The 14,962-nt window shown below is 34.9% G+C and overlaps 1 protein-coding gene across 1 annotated transcript; it reads right to left on the bottom strand.

Moving 5' to 3' along the window:
- Window positions 1-1,133: 1,133 nt before the first annotated feature.
- LOC106154536 (testis-expressed protein 2) lies at window positions 1,134-14,958 on the bottom strand. The gene is made up of 10 exons (XM_013528912.2): window positions 14,830-14,958; window positions 11,278-11,686; window positions 8,433-9,306; window positions 6,172-6,824; window positions 5,694-5,973; window positions 4,747-4,979; window positions 4,520-4,615; window positions 3,878-4,096; window positions 3,522-3,642; window positions 1,134-3,251 (listed from the first exon to the last, which is right to left on the bottom strand). Exons 2-10 carry the CDS (start codon window positions 11,655-11,657, stop codon window positions 3,150-3,152), a joined length of 2,958 nt encoding a protein of 985 aa, XP_013384366.2. The 5' UTR covers window positions 11,658-11,686; window positions 14,830-14,958; the 3' UTR covers window positions 1,134-3,149.
- Between the last annotated feature and the right edge of the window lie 4 nt (window positions 14,959-14,962).

A 14,962-nucleotide genomic window follows, 5' to 3' on the forward strand; every position in this document is an offset into this window, starting at 1 on the left:
ACATGCAATTTATCGTTATCAAATATTTTAAATTTTATACAGCACTTATTTTCTGAAGAGATAAATGCAGTGAAAATATGATCAAATTGATAGAGATTAAGCAGATAAGCTAGATAAGCTGATAAGCTGTAGATAAATTTTAGTGCCATCTAGCGTCATTACTTAAAACTAGTGCAGCTAATGGCAGTTTTTCGCCTCTATTCAGCATAAAAAATAAAATAAAAAAATGAACGTAATTCAAACCAGAAAATATTAAATGATTCCTTATAGTTTTTTTTTTAATTTAACGCATTTAAACAATTAAAAAAGGTTTTCACGTTTTCACTTATTCCATGGTAAAATGTACAAAACTTAATCAAGCTACTCTGTGGAAAATAATTAAGAGCCTTTTTTATTGAAGCTATTTGGAAATCGTGCTGATAGCAATTTTTATCAGCTATGAAAAAATATAATAGTATTGTTTTGTACAAACATGGTCAGGCCCGTAGCCAGGGGGGTTCTGGGGTTCGAAAGAACCACCCCTTTGCTGAGAAAAGGTCCACTTTGGGTAAAATTTGATCTAGGTATATGAAGTTTTGCTGGAAAAAGGTCAACTTTTTCAGAAAAAGAACCCCCTTTTCAAAACCCTGGCTACGGGCTTGATGGTAATGGCCTTCAGGTGGAGTCTAAGACTGCACTCCCATAGATCCATCTAGATCGACCTAACTCCCTGGGGGTTCACACTAAATTGATGTCAGCCGAGCGGGCACTGTAGTTAATCACCCCCTTTTAGTAGGCGGGACAGACGCTTAAGCGGCATAGCTGACAGTAATCTAGTGAGACTCCCCACAGGGATAGATCAATCTAAAATCTGTGGGAATGGGGTCTAAGACAGCATAAGTTATCCCAGCTCCTTTCTCCACACGCAGACAAAATCTCTTGAAGTATACACTCTTTTTTAAAAATGTGAAGACACTTCAAGTTTTACAGTGGCAAAAACTTTAATAAAATTGGTTTTCATTTTACTTATGTACGTATTGTTTCGTACTGCATTACATTTCCTGAAGATGTCATTTTTTTTTCTGACAAAAGCAGGCCTACTAGGTTTTTCTTTTCCTGCAATTAACTTTTTTTTTTCATATTATGACATACACTTGATTTCAATCAAACAGTTTATTGATAAACTGCAATAATCTTACAAAACATGAACAATAACAACAATGGAAATAAAATTGCTGAGGAAAACACTGATATATAGTTACCACAATAAAGAGAGCACGAACAGTTTATACTAAACTGAGCTTTTCCACCAATTAATAACCATAATATATCAACTTGAAAAGCATAATATTGACCTTCTAAAAATCTGAAATTTACTTTGTTAACAAAAAGCTTACAAGAAAATAAAAATGAAAATATATGACAAAGCCAGAGGCCACGGAGGCACTTCCCTAGAATTTATTTTACTGACAAGGCTGGCACCAGGTCAAAGTTTTGACTGCCCTAGCAAGGAATGGAATGTCACATCATTTTCCAAACTTTGACTATAACACTACAGTTTTCTCCCATCAAGCAAAATAATCATAACTGAAACTATATAACAAAAATAGGTAAGAATTCCAAAGGCTTTTCCCACTTAAAAGAGCATTTTAAATTTGTCTCAAAAAGCAACTACTATAATGTGCCATTGCTAACATTTACTGTAACATAATAACCATTTGTCCCAATGCTTCAATTGTCCTTATATAGACTGAGTGTATATATTATGATAAATATACCAGTCTCTTGAATATTATGCTTCCCTAATTGTAGACCCCTTTACGCTTAATATATCAAGGTGAATATTTTTACACCCTCTTTGGATTTTTTTCATCTAAAAGCACTAATAATTTATGTTTTCTTTTTCAATTTCTGATGTGTTTAAAAACATAAGAAAAACTAGATGGAAGACCATATGCAACCACTAAAGCATTAGACCATTGCAAATACATAAACACCACCTTATTCTGTATTTTTGTTAACAGCCAATCACTGTGGCTATCAATGATGCAAATTTCACTTATGACAAATTAGGCAATCTCTTTTCTAATCAAACAATTTATAAATCAAACAGCCAATTACAACAGGTCTACCCTTCTTTAATTAAGGCTATTTGCAACATAAAGAAATACAACTGAATTAATTTAAGCACTTGTTTGTGCAAAAAATATAGTCCAACTTTTTAGCAAAGAATATTTTGAATCATTTATCACATCTGAATAGCATACAAAATATATACAACTGAGCATAGAGCACCATTATCTTTTTTCCTTCATTCCATGGAGTTTGTTTTCACTCTTTCAGATGACATCTCATATGATTCTTGTAAATTTTCAAAACGCCATCAATAAAACAACTGAACTGGTATGCAGCTTACAAATATAACCTGTTTCTTAAAAAAGTACACTATTAAAGCTAAAACTGAATGTTTACCTTCTCTTTTATCTGGTGGTAAAATAGCTTGAATGTACGAAAATAAAAATGTACAAAATTTACATTATCTACCAGTACTTAGTATATAAAATGTTAGACATATAGATTTTTATGTGCAACTTAATCTTATTTAATTACATACATTCAATATTGGCAGCATCAACACTATTGGGAAACTTGTACAAAATCTGCTCATTTTATTTTTAAATAAGATGTGCACATTTTATCAAAAAAATACACCTGTTAGGGAAGAAAGGCATTATTGTAAATAAGATTTTTAAAAATAACACATATCGTTGCTGATACAAAGGCATTTACACTTATACAGCAACTTACATCACCAACAGCAGCAATTCTGAAATACTAATAGCTAATCATTATTTTGGATAAATGAGAGTTTTTTATAAAAATATCATTATGTAAATGAACATTAAAGCATGTTACCTTAAACAGTACAATGACTTACACATCAGACATCCAACTTTTTTTAACATCAGTTATGGCTAGGCCCTCATTCATTCAGCATTTTCAAGCAGAATTTATAGTGTATTACAACAAACCAGACAATCTAATAAACATTATTATCTCCCTATACTTAAAAAGACAGGAACACATTTTATGAATATCTCAGCCACATGCTTTGTTTAACATGCTATAAATGACACACTGAAATTATCTTGCAAAGACTCCGGGCTTTTTTATTTCTTTTCCTCAGCTTGAGCAGTCATGCTATCTCTAATATATCCTGCCACCATAAGAGGAATTACCAAGTCATCCATGTTAGGAAGAACAAATACTCTCTAAAAAAAAAGGTATTTTTCAAAATCTTAAATAATGAATAATTTGAGTTGTACCACTAATTATTTACTTATTTTTAGGTTGCAATATGAATATTTACCATCTACAAAAAAGAACAGATTCCAATTTTCTTTTACTTTCAATCTGCTTTTCATAGGGTTGTTTTCAATCAACAACTATAAAAACATCACCCTATGTGTTGTGCTGTGTATGTGTGTGCACAAATGCATGCATGTTTTCTCTTATTATTGAGTGTCATTGTAAACTCTTACCTGGAATTCTAATGCCAATTTCTTTTCTATCCATTCAGTCACATGGGTATAACTGACCTCTCTCTCACCCACACGAGGTTTTGCAGTTAGCCAAAGTCGAGGATTTGTTCTGAACCCATACCTGATAAGAAATGTGGCATGGCGTACATCTTTGAACGTATTTACAATTGCCAAGAATTACCATATAAACTATACAAGGGGCAAAATCAAAGACCATCTATTTAACCTAAGATTTAAAACACTGCATACATATACAGCAATGAAATATGGTTACAGTGTGATTTATGTACAAAATGCACTGTGTGAATTTTTTTATATAAATGAAACAGTGATACCAGTTTAATAACATTCCTTACCACAGTCTATCAGTTGGCGGTGGTGGAATGTTAACAGACAATGTTCCCACCAAACTTTTCAGTTCCACAGTGAGTATCAGGGGAGTATTAGAGACTCCCTCCATAGCTTTCTTGATGTATTTGTACTCTGTGGCTTGCTGGAAATACTTAGACTCTGTGATCTTGTCAAGGAAAGCCAGCAACTTTCTGCCCTTAGTTTGGCCCTGGGAATGCTTGGGACTGAAAGAAGAAAAATTGCAACATGCCCCTTGTTATAATGTCTGATTTTCATGTCATTTTAAAAAGTAAATGTACATCAAGCTACAGCCTAACTCAAAATATTATGGGCACACTCTGATAAACACTTCATTACAGGTTAAAAATGGCCTAAGTTACTTAGAAACCATTACAAGGAAAATATTAATGAGAAATGTGTTGCTTTGATGGAGGTCTGCACTCTCTGACTGCTCTTCTAGTTTACATATATGTATAATTTATATAATGGTTTCTAGATCTGATTTCAGTGCTAATAAGATAATCTTTAATTTTAAATGCACAAGTGGAGCATGCACAAGTGGGGCATGCAGCAGAGACAATGCACAAATGACTGAGCTCCACAAAGAAGCCCCAGACAAGAAAGAAGTCTAAACCATTTCTTCCAACCTCTGATCAACTGAAGGATCTACAAATGTTTCTTCATCTTCTTCATCAGTGGATGACTCAGCACTGTCTTCTTCATCCTCGTCTGTTATAGCTGATCTAGAAATAATTTCAAAGTATATACATTCAGTGTGTTGACAAGTGGTGTACAGTGAATTTCAAACAAGGTTAATACTCAGTACATCTTTCCATATGTTATAAGTAATAACCAATATTAATCAACAGCTTACTTTTTTCTCTGCCTCCCCTCATCTGCCTCCTTGTTGACGTGTTTCTTTTTCTTTAGTTTCATCAAATTGACCTTAGTTTCTAAAGTCATTCTGAAGTCTCCATTGTAAGCAATGTCTAAATCTATCCATAATCCCCGCTCGTCCAGGTAAGGTTTACTGGCCCGGCGTATCACAGGCATTTCAGTACCAAGCTCTATGTCAGAGATCACAAGAGCATCAATAAAATATGGAACCTGAAATTGATAAAGAAAACATTACTGTAACAGCTAATGTATATATATATGCCTCTCCATACATCCTTCTGAATTTTCTTCCCTTTCAATGTAAGCATATATGTGTGTGTGTGTGTGTGTGTGTGTGTGTGTGTGCAAAGGTGGGGAGAGGGGGTTCTTCAATTCTCTTTCAATTCAGAATTTGAATTTCAACTGTAAAAAAACGTGTCAAATAAGAAAATAAGAAACAAACTTCTTCACAAATATTCTGAAACATAAAGTCCTCAAAACCTGCTAATCTCATTGAACAGTATTTTTATGAACTCTCTTCTCCAATCAAATTTGTAAAACTACCTAAAACCCTTTCAATATTTGAACTCCAAAATTTTGTCTTGAGTATAAAAATACCATGTGCAGCACATGATCATCATCAAATAAAAATAATATCGAATTTCACCAGCACTTGGACATTGAGGTGCAGTATACATCACTTTAATGGAAGACCAATGGGCAATTTGTGTCATACATTAAATAGGCACTACCTAGGCATATTACACTATAACTGCATAATGGGAAACTTCAACAGACACAAGCTCTAATGCATAAACGATGTGCATTGTTTTCCATTCTTCTGCAGGCATCTGATCTAGGATAACGCAGTATGGCAAATATCTGACTGTAACAGTTAATGTGGTAGTTTGATGTAAAACTACAATAAATGCTGCAGTGACTTACATGAATTTTATCCAATTTCTTCTGAATTTTCTCTGCACATTTGTCTGCCCAATATTTCTCTCGCAAGAAATCCCAAAATAACCGTCCAATCAAAGCATTCACCCACAGAACTTGGGGTTCACAAGCTATATGTTTTCCAGGAGCATTTAATTCTATTGATTTTTTTCCTGGACTTCCAGGTGCTGGCTTTTTGTCATTCTCCATACCAAGACTATTATTAGAACTAGAACCACTAAGTTTTCGAAGCTCATCTTCTTTGGGCATTATTCTTCCCATATACCTAAATTAAAAAAAAAATGTTCTTGTTCAGGCAAATTCGTTTACATGCAGTTATATATATATATATAAAATGTACTAAAGTACTGTAAGAAGTTACCAACGGTAAACCATAAAGCCTTCTTTCTTAGCAGCATAATAAGATTAGGCAAAAAAAAAAAATCCAGTAAAGGATACCATAACTAGTAATTTGAACAATTACCCTGCATAACCTAGCAGTATCCTCCTCAGAGGCTCCTCACCATCCTCCTCTGAACTCCAGGACTTGGTGGAATCAGTGGACCCCTCCCTCTTGTGGGACTTGAGTGAACTATAGGAACTTGAACGTTTGTGAAGAAACTTGGCCTCTTTCAACAACTGTTCCAGTTTATAGTCTGAAAGAGGTGTGCCTTTGGTGGCAGCATCAAATCTCCAATACCATTCCTCTTTCTCTCGCCCTGACCTTGCAAACAGGTATAACACACTGTCATCACAAGCCTCTTTTGTGACAACTTCAAAACCTGACCCCTTGGCGTCATTGGGATCTTCAGTTGAGCTTTGAGGGGACATCTGCTTGCTTAAAGCATCCCCCGCTTTAGATAATTTGATACACAATGGGTATTTTTTACTCCATACTCTTTTCTTGACAAGCCCTTGGGGAAGCAGGAAGACGCCGGAATCGGTCAAGTCGTAAATTCTTTGATGTATAAATTTCGAAGTGTGGTGAGGTTCATCCCACATGGCACGTTTTGGCACGTTCTTCAAAGGACGAGATAAACGCAGGGTTGAGCCTTCTAATCGGACGTAAATAGAGAATGTTTGGCTAATGTGGTAGTCTTCTGGATCATAGGGGTACTGAAGCTCATTCATCCAACCCTAAGAGAGATAAAGGTGAAGTATTATAGAATATGATAAAAATTAGTCTCATATTCTTGCTCATTTTAGTTAATATTAATAGGGTAAAGATAATTTCACAATAATAGGACAAAATATTCAAAGATTGCACCAAATAACTTAAAGTAGAATGCTTTAACTTTATATTAGTTTGTATAGGGCAATGACTTCATAATTCTATTCTTTGATTTCAATAGAATAGCTCAGGTATTATAATTATATTAAATTTAGTTTCATAATAGATGTTTTCTTTCCTTGGTCATAATGGCAAAAATTATTGTCTTGTTATATTCCACAGTTAATAAGTCAGTGCCATAAAATGCATTGTTAATGGAATAAATGAACACAACAGCTATATCTGTTAGGGAATCAGTAATGAAATGTCACTTCCATTTGGATTCAGTACACAATGCATGATTCTTATGTCTGACAAATTGCCAGTTCTATCTAGCCATGACTGCTAAACTGTTCTATCTATTACAACCTTCACTTTGTTGGTATCCAGCACAATCTTGATACAAAAATTAATTATCTCCTGGATGAAGATTTTGATATTCATTGCTTCCCTGGGGCAGTTAAATGTATAGATTTAATAGTAATTACTTGATTAATGACATCCAATAACAAAAGGTGCTAAATCACTGCTGGTAATAGAAGTTATGCCATATCTGTAGGTTAGAAAGTTTCCCAACAACCTAAGTATTGATTTACTCACTCATTTCCTGGAACTACTTAGACTTAATACATCTTATTGCCTTGCTGCCATGAAAAAGGATCCAATTCAAACCCCCATTTTACTAATGTGCCTATTTATAATGTTCCAATTGTAATGTTTTTCCCTTTAACCTGGATGGGTATAATGTCACGATCTCAAAGTTGCAATTACACAACTGTATTTACATAGCTGATTTCTGCAATCTAGACAGTCTCAGGAAGAAACTGTTGCTTACAATTAAAAACACTATCACAATACTCCTTAAATATAAAAGGTATCGGATTCAGCAAAATGAGCTTACATCATGTATGAGTCTATAAATAGAAAAAAGTATTCATGAGCTTTCAATCTGGATGTAAAAGAGAATTTTTGAGCAAAAATGAATTAATTCATCTAATCATTATAATTTTCCATCAAAGTGTAAGGTCAATCCAAGAATGTTTTTAAAGAGTGTCCCACTCATGAGATACTATCACTAAATAAACATTTTTTTACATTTACATTCTTTTGTCAGTAGAGAGGAAACGTTTTTCATACCAATCCTCTCTTTCATGAATCATACAAATGGTCTAGTAAATAATTTTTTCAAGACTAATTGTGGTCCCACTATTCAATTTAACTGCAGTTGTTCAGCCAGAAACACATAGAGAAAAAAAAATCTCATTATCTTTTTTTTTACTAACAAATTCAATCTTCTATGTGCTGATAGTGTTTTTGGCAAGCTTGATGCAGACAGCAAACTGTATGTAAAATGTACCATTACACATTGCACAATGGTTTGATGTGAACAGCATCAGACTTGAGTAGTACTTTGAAAGTCTGTCTTCTTCTTTTTTTCAGCTCTACAAACAATGATAACAAACACCACAGATTACCTTAAACACTCCATCATTTTTTCCTTCCTTCATTTCGGGTACCAAAAGAGGGGGGAGTTCAGAAAGTGGGGGGATCACGCAGGGTTCCATTGGCTGCCGAGGTTCCATCCACCACTTGTAGAAACGCATCAAGGCATACATTATGGCAGCACCAATGACCATTCCTGAGATGTAGGAGGGTAATGGAAGAATAAAATACAAAAATACTACGACCATCCAGCTAAATAACTTTTTACCGGGTACTGACTCATGGTGGTCTGCTTGAGCACTATTCTGTAAATCTTTTGGAGAAGCTTTGCTATCAACTGGTGGAGTTGACTCAAAAATGTCATAAAAGGTATCTTCAGAGTCCTGTTTCGATTTTTTATCCATTAAGGAGCTGAAAGTCAATGGTCCTGGTGCCATGGTCGGCTTTGGTCTATTTTTTAGCAAACTGGCAGCTTTTCTCACAATTTTTTTAGCCTTACTTGGCCCTCCTACAGCCATGGCCTGGCTAACCTCCACACCTGCAGAAGAACGTGTTATAACAGCCCTGGGAAGATTAACACCTCCATCAAATTCCTCTAACGGCTCTGCTTCATAATACTCATCCATGATTTTTATCGACTCTGCAGGAGGCACACTTCCATTGTCTTCTGCACACTTTCTCTTAGCAACCTCATCATTTATTTTGGGGTCACTACTGTAATCAGAAAGGTCATCCTCTTCAGCTTCACTGGCCAGCTTCTTACTCAGGGCAGTAAGAGGATCATCTGGACTGTCCTTGCTATCAAACCAAGACTCCCCATCTTTATCATCTTCTATCACTCCAGTCGCTATCTTCCGTATACCTGTTGAAGGAGGCTTTGGTCTCTTGGGAACCATTTTAGGAGACCTGATGGTAAAGATTTTCATTATTAAAGGAACACTTTTCATTTCTCAGACAGAAGAAAAATGGAACCAATATAAGATGCAACCAACAGCACACATAATCAGACGCAATGGAAGTTGTTATTGCATGCTCCTTTTTGCCAACAAGCTAGAATTTTTTTCAGACAAAATCAATAATTAATTCAATTTGAGAAAAAAACTTGATAATAAGGTAAATAAAATAAAATTAATCAACTATCAGTGCATGCATGAGAGTAGTAAGCATAATGTCTCTATTCAAATGTGATAAGTAATTATAAATCAGGAAAGCCACCAATAAATGAAGATTTGATTTTGTGAACCTATGATAGGCCCTGTGCAATCAAGCTCCATCACTATTACACATCAAACTATTATTCACCCCATTTATCTTGATTAATTTGTGCACAAAAATTAAGTTTTTTATGTCCTGAACCACTTAGTAAGAATGTGCATCATAGAAAGTGCATTGGAACGTATTAATGCTGGTAATGGATGCAGGCTTCCAGGAGACTCAAAAACTCACGTCAAATTGACACTATTAATTAGAACAGGAATTCTTTATAATACGAAAATGTCTGTATCTGTTTAAAGCGTGTTCAATATTAGTACAGAATTATTTTTTTATTGTAGTCATGTGTCTTAAAGAGCGCAATTGCGAAAACTAAACATACATCTGTTTGTTATGCATGAGGTGTATGCGGAGTGTGCAAGTGCACGTGTGCAGACATGATTCTTTTGAGTAGAGAATAATGCTTCTAGATTACTTTCTCTGATGAAGCCACATTACCTCAGAATACAGGAACAAATACACTCTCCAGATTGATCGATACTTGCAGATTTTTTCTGACTTTGAACTGATTAATGCTGTTCTCTCTTTCCTTTCACACACACACACACACAAAAAAAAAAAAAAAACTTCGGCCACATTCACAATTAAAAATGTTCTGCGGATCAAATATGGCCGATCCACTTGAAAGTTTCCTGTGTAATCCCCAAGGGTGAATCTATTCAGTGTCTGTTAGAGGGTTATGCTGGAAGTTTTCAAGTGGATTGGCCATATTTGATCCACAGCTCTGTTAGTCTGCAGATCATTTTTGATTGTGAATGTGGTCTAAGGTGTTTTCAACTTGTTCTGAATGAGCCCTTATTCCATACATCTTTTCCATTAATTTCCTCAGGCCTACCCAACTACCAGACTCGGCACCGAATGATCCAGAATTCACCGGTAGATCAGACCACACTACCCGTTTTCAAGGTGTGTGTCAGATCGCATTACACAGTATCAGACGCGACACCGCTCTTGCCTAGTATGCGATGTGATAGTGACGATTCTCAGCGGGGTTGAAAAGCATTCCATCACCACTCAAAATTTGTTCAGGGTATGATACTGTGTAATGCGATCTGACACACACCTTGAAAACGGGTAGTGTGGCCTGGTCTACCGGTGAATTCTGGATCATTCGGTGCCGAGTCTGGTAGTTGGGTCGGCCTGTTCCTGCATTATCAACATACATGTCAACCTTACTGGTTTATTCACAGGAATGAATAAATCATCTTAAACATATTTCAAATGAGTCCAAAATTGTTATGCACATGTCAGATGTTATGTTGGACAAAGAAGCATAAAATGATTATAGTTGCAGAGTGCAGACACAGTTTACACTGATCTAGACTGTATTAACACACACCGCAAACAGAGTTACACATTCCCTAATATGAAATTCACTGCCACCCTCCTCCTTTAGCATTCCCATTCCTTTTTCAGCAAGTCTAGCCTCATTAAAAGTTGCTAGAATAAGCAAATTCTAGGCTTCCCATGTAAACCTGTGTTCAATGAAACTAGATCAGGTTTTGATTCAGAATAAGCCAAATGGGTGGTTTGTCTACAGACCTGATTTATCTGAAAGAGTGAGTTTGTGAGATTGCAATTTGTATGAGTGAACTCCCACCTTACCTCGTCCTTGTGGGTGATGCCCCCAGGGGATCTGATTGCCAACCCGGTCTGTGTATTTGGTGGTCCTTTTGCTTGACTGTCTCCAGGTCAGAGACAGAACTAGGCTTCTGAAGTGAGCATGGGGAAATCATATCCTCCTTGTTATTTCCATTATCATCAGTAATATCATTGCTCCGTTTCCATGTTGTCAATCCCCCACTTGACTCACTTCGGTGGAACTGGATTGAGTCTTTGAGATCATCTTCAATGTCAGAATCAGATTCTAGGTTTGTAGCATTGAAGCGGATTGCTATCCCCCCGGGTGAGCCCTTGCTGAGCTTCCCCAATGATGGAGCTGGAGGCCTTGGAGGGGGAGCTTCTTTTTTCATACTCATCTTCATCAACTACATCTAGAAAGCCTTGCACAGGACTAAATATAATGCAAAAAGAAAAAAAATATATATATACACATATCAAATTAACTTGTATAATGTGCATAGAAAAATAAACCAAAGTGCAATTGATTGGAAAATGTTTTTTAAATCTGTTAAATACAGCCACCTGCAAGTGTTGGATGATTTTCAGCTAATTAGTGGAGAGAATGAATTTTACACGTATCTATGAATATGTTTATTTAATTTTCACAAAATGACTCATGATTAACTGTGACAATGATAGCAAATCTGGAATACTTCAGATCTAAAAGGCATTGTAACAGAGAAACTCTCAAATATTTTGGCCTGTAGTTCTTCCAACCCCATATAAACTATTCATACATATTTTCCCCCATAATTTTGGAAAAAAAGAGAAAAATACAATATACAGATAATAATTCAAAATATCAAAATTATGCCATGTGATGCCACACTTGGCAGTTACAGCACTCAATTAATAAATATACTAAATCAAATCAGTTACAGTCTCTCTTACGATGACTTGGCCAAAAGATATGTATTACTGCTTGTTCAAGAGTTTCAAAATCACTGCAGTATCAGATGCTATTACTTTAAGATACAGGGCAAGTGATGTATTAGCAGGATTGAATTCAAGCAATAAGAACAACCAAATGCATTTCCTGTATTTATCATGATCATTAATGATCTAGAAAGACACACTGCTTGAAGGTTAAGATGGACCTGTCAATAAAATATGAAGTTATGTCAGATAATCCCTATAAATTAAAATTTAGCTTTCTGTCTCTATTTTTAAGTACTTGTATATAATATGAACACTTGCATGTACCACAGACATACTTAATTATGAAGTGTTCAAGTTAAAAGCAAAATGATATATTTTATGAAAATTCTTGTAACTACAGACATACTAAATCTTGAAAGTTTAAATGATCATACACATGCAATTACACAGCTGAAAAGACATCCTTTATCTTCATCATTATTATATCATAATTATAAAAATAATAATTATTTAATATTATTACTAAATTATTATTATAACAATTTTATCTTCAACAAAAGTGTTAAAAATCATATGTGAGAAAACCAAGTATGACCCCTTTTCACTATGTGTCAAGGTTATAGATTACTGTCAAAACTTTACTATCTTTTCTGAATTACGAGTTTGATGATTTTAGGTCATATTTGTCTTATCTGCCTTTGGTTAATGTTCGGGCATTGTCAAGATGCTAATCCTCAGTTGACGCAGTACTGATAATTATTTGGATGAGTTGTGCTTCGCAGTTCCTGACATGAATCAAAATAATGTACTAGATAGTAATCTGTAAGGATTTTCGCTCTCTTATTTACAGCGTACAGTTTCTTCTTTCAGCTGAATGTTCAGAATAATTGTTCAACCAATATTCAGATGGATTTTCAAAAGAAGAAAAAGAAAAGTCTCTGTATATATTAGCTATCTACCCATATTTCTATATTTATCTTTTTATGTAATAGACAAACACAGGGAGACAGAAAGAAAGACAGACAGAATGTTTGTTATAAACAGATTGACGGTAATTACTCCCTAACTTAATAAAGCTACTCAATCATTCCATTACAAAAAATAATATTCAAGATTTATCATGTGTTCCAAAGCACAAACTGCATTCCTTCCCTATGAAATTATTCCAATTTATTTTTGTTTAACATATTATTGACAGTAAATTCTTTTGAAAAATATATTCCATCACTTTTGATCAAATTTAGAGAGAAATTACCATAAAAAGCAAGCTTAAAGTGAAATGATAGATCCACTTTCACGGACCTCTAAGGGTTATTCTTGCAGTCTAAGAGCAGGGGAGGGGGAGGGCACTAAAAACAACTCTTGTAAAGACTTTATTACATCTTTGATTAGATTCCTGGAAGAAGCTGCCCTTGACATTTTGCCATGGTGATCAATAACTCTTATAAATCCACATTTTTACAATGTAATGCATCAGCATCTTAAAAGACAGCATATAACAGAAAAATTAAACAGATATGAGAAGAAGATATAGTAAAAAAAACCTGACCACTAGATTTAACTGGTTAATACATTGTGAGACCCACATACACAGTTATCATACTCCAACATCTGTTGGGTGGCACCTGTGAGACACTTTAGGGGGGCTGAGTATAATAATTTACCTCTACCCATTTCAGAGCACCTTATATTCCCATTTTCAGTAATGTAAACAAGTATCAAAATATAATCTCACAAAGTGAGTTTTTTTGCACATGGGCATTATTGCAAAACATCCAGTCAGCAATGAAAGCTCTATCATCACTGTAGAATACTGGTAGATTTGTGGAAAACTAAGTGTTTAATGTCAGAAAGATATCAAGTGAAACACGTAAGATAAATGCCTGCAGGCTGCTCTTGTTGTATTCTATCCATCATTCCCGTCACCTGTGCCTCCCACCCCTAGGGCCAACTACATGTACAGGTACATGTTACCCTGCTTGGACCCTTTCTGAAAAAACCTATTACTGACATTTATGTACATATATGTTCCTTAATAGTTAGTGCAACATCATAACTGATCTACAACATACAAAAGATGAGGGGTGTATCATAATCTTTTAAAGAGATTTATATTCAATTATAGCCCCTAGACATGTACCTGTAATGCTCAAATCCACAGGGAAAAATAATTTGGTACATTTCCAAACAAAGTTGACAGTGCACTGTTAACCTAGTTTTGCCACATTCCAAACATTATGACGTGCCCTGGTAGACATATACGTGAATATGAAGACTGAAATATTGTTGTTGTTTACCATGAAAACATAAAATGTATTTTCAGAAGTTAAATAAATAGCATAACAATTGCAACTGTGGACAACTGAACGTTTTTTATGTCAGAATATCAATGAATCCTAGAAAACCTATTTGATAAAACACCTACATACAACCTTGGAGAGTTTGAAAATAAATAGATACAAGACGTCATTCCTACAACTGTACTATGATTTCACATATCATATGCACACTAGTTCTACATCACATGTAAATCTGCAAATCATTTCGTTTGAAATGTTCGTTTTAACAGAGATCACAGAAGTACAAATATCAATGCAAAATCTAATCTAATTATTATAAGAAGGGATTTCGTTTGCTGATAGTTTCGCTATTTACCTCAACACGCCTTGCTTTTCTTGGGAAGTGCTTCTCCACCTCTATTTACTTGACTTGACCTTATTGTGTACAGACTCCGCAGTAAATGAAAATCTTCCAATCACATTACAAAACGTACCCACCTGTAATGTAC

This window comes from Lingula anatina, chromosome 2, assembly GCF_051362555.1.
Source record: "Lingula anatina isolate TDL-2025a chromosome 2, LinAna3.0, whole genome shotgun sequence".
NCBI lineage: Eukaryota > Metazoa > Brachiopoda > Lingulata > Lingulida > Lingulidae > Lingula > Lingula anatina.

Excerpts from the sequence above, each read along its gene's own strand:
- LOC106154536 (XM_013528912.2), bottom strand. The coding sequence starts at position 11,657 with ATGAAGATGAGTATGAAAAAAGAAGCTCCCCCTCCAAGGCCTCCAGCT. Across the intron at positions 5,974-6,171 it reads ATACTGCTAGGTTATGCAGG|GTATATGGGAAGAATAATGC; the intron begins GTAATTGTTCAA and ends TTTTTAATTTAG. Across the intron at positions 4,980-5,693 it reads AGAAATTGGATAAAATTCAT|GTTCCATATTTTATTGATGC; the intron begins GTAAGTCACTGC and ends TATCAATTTCAG.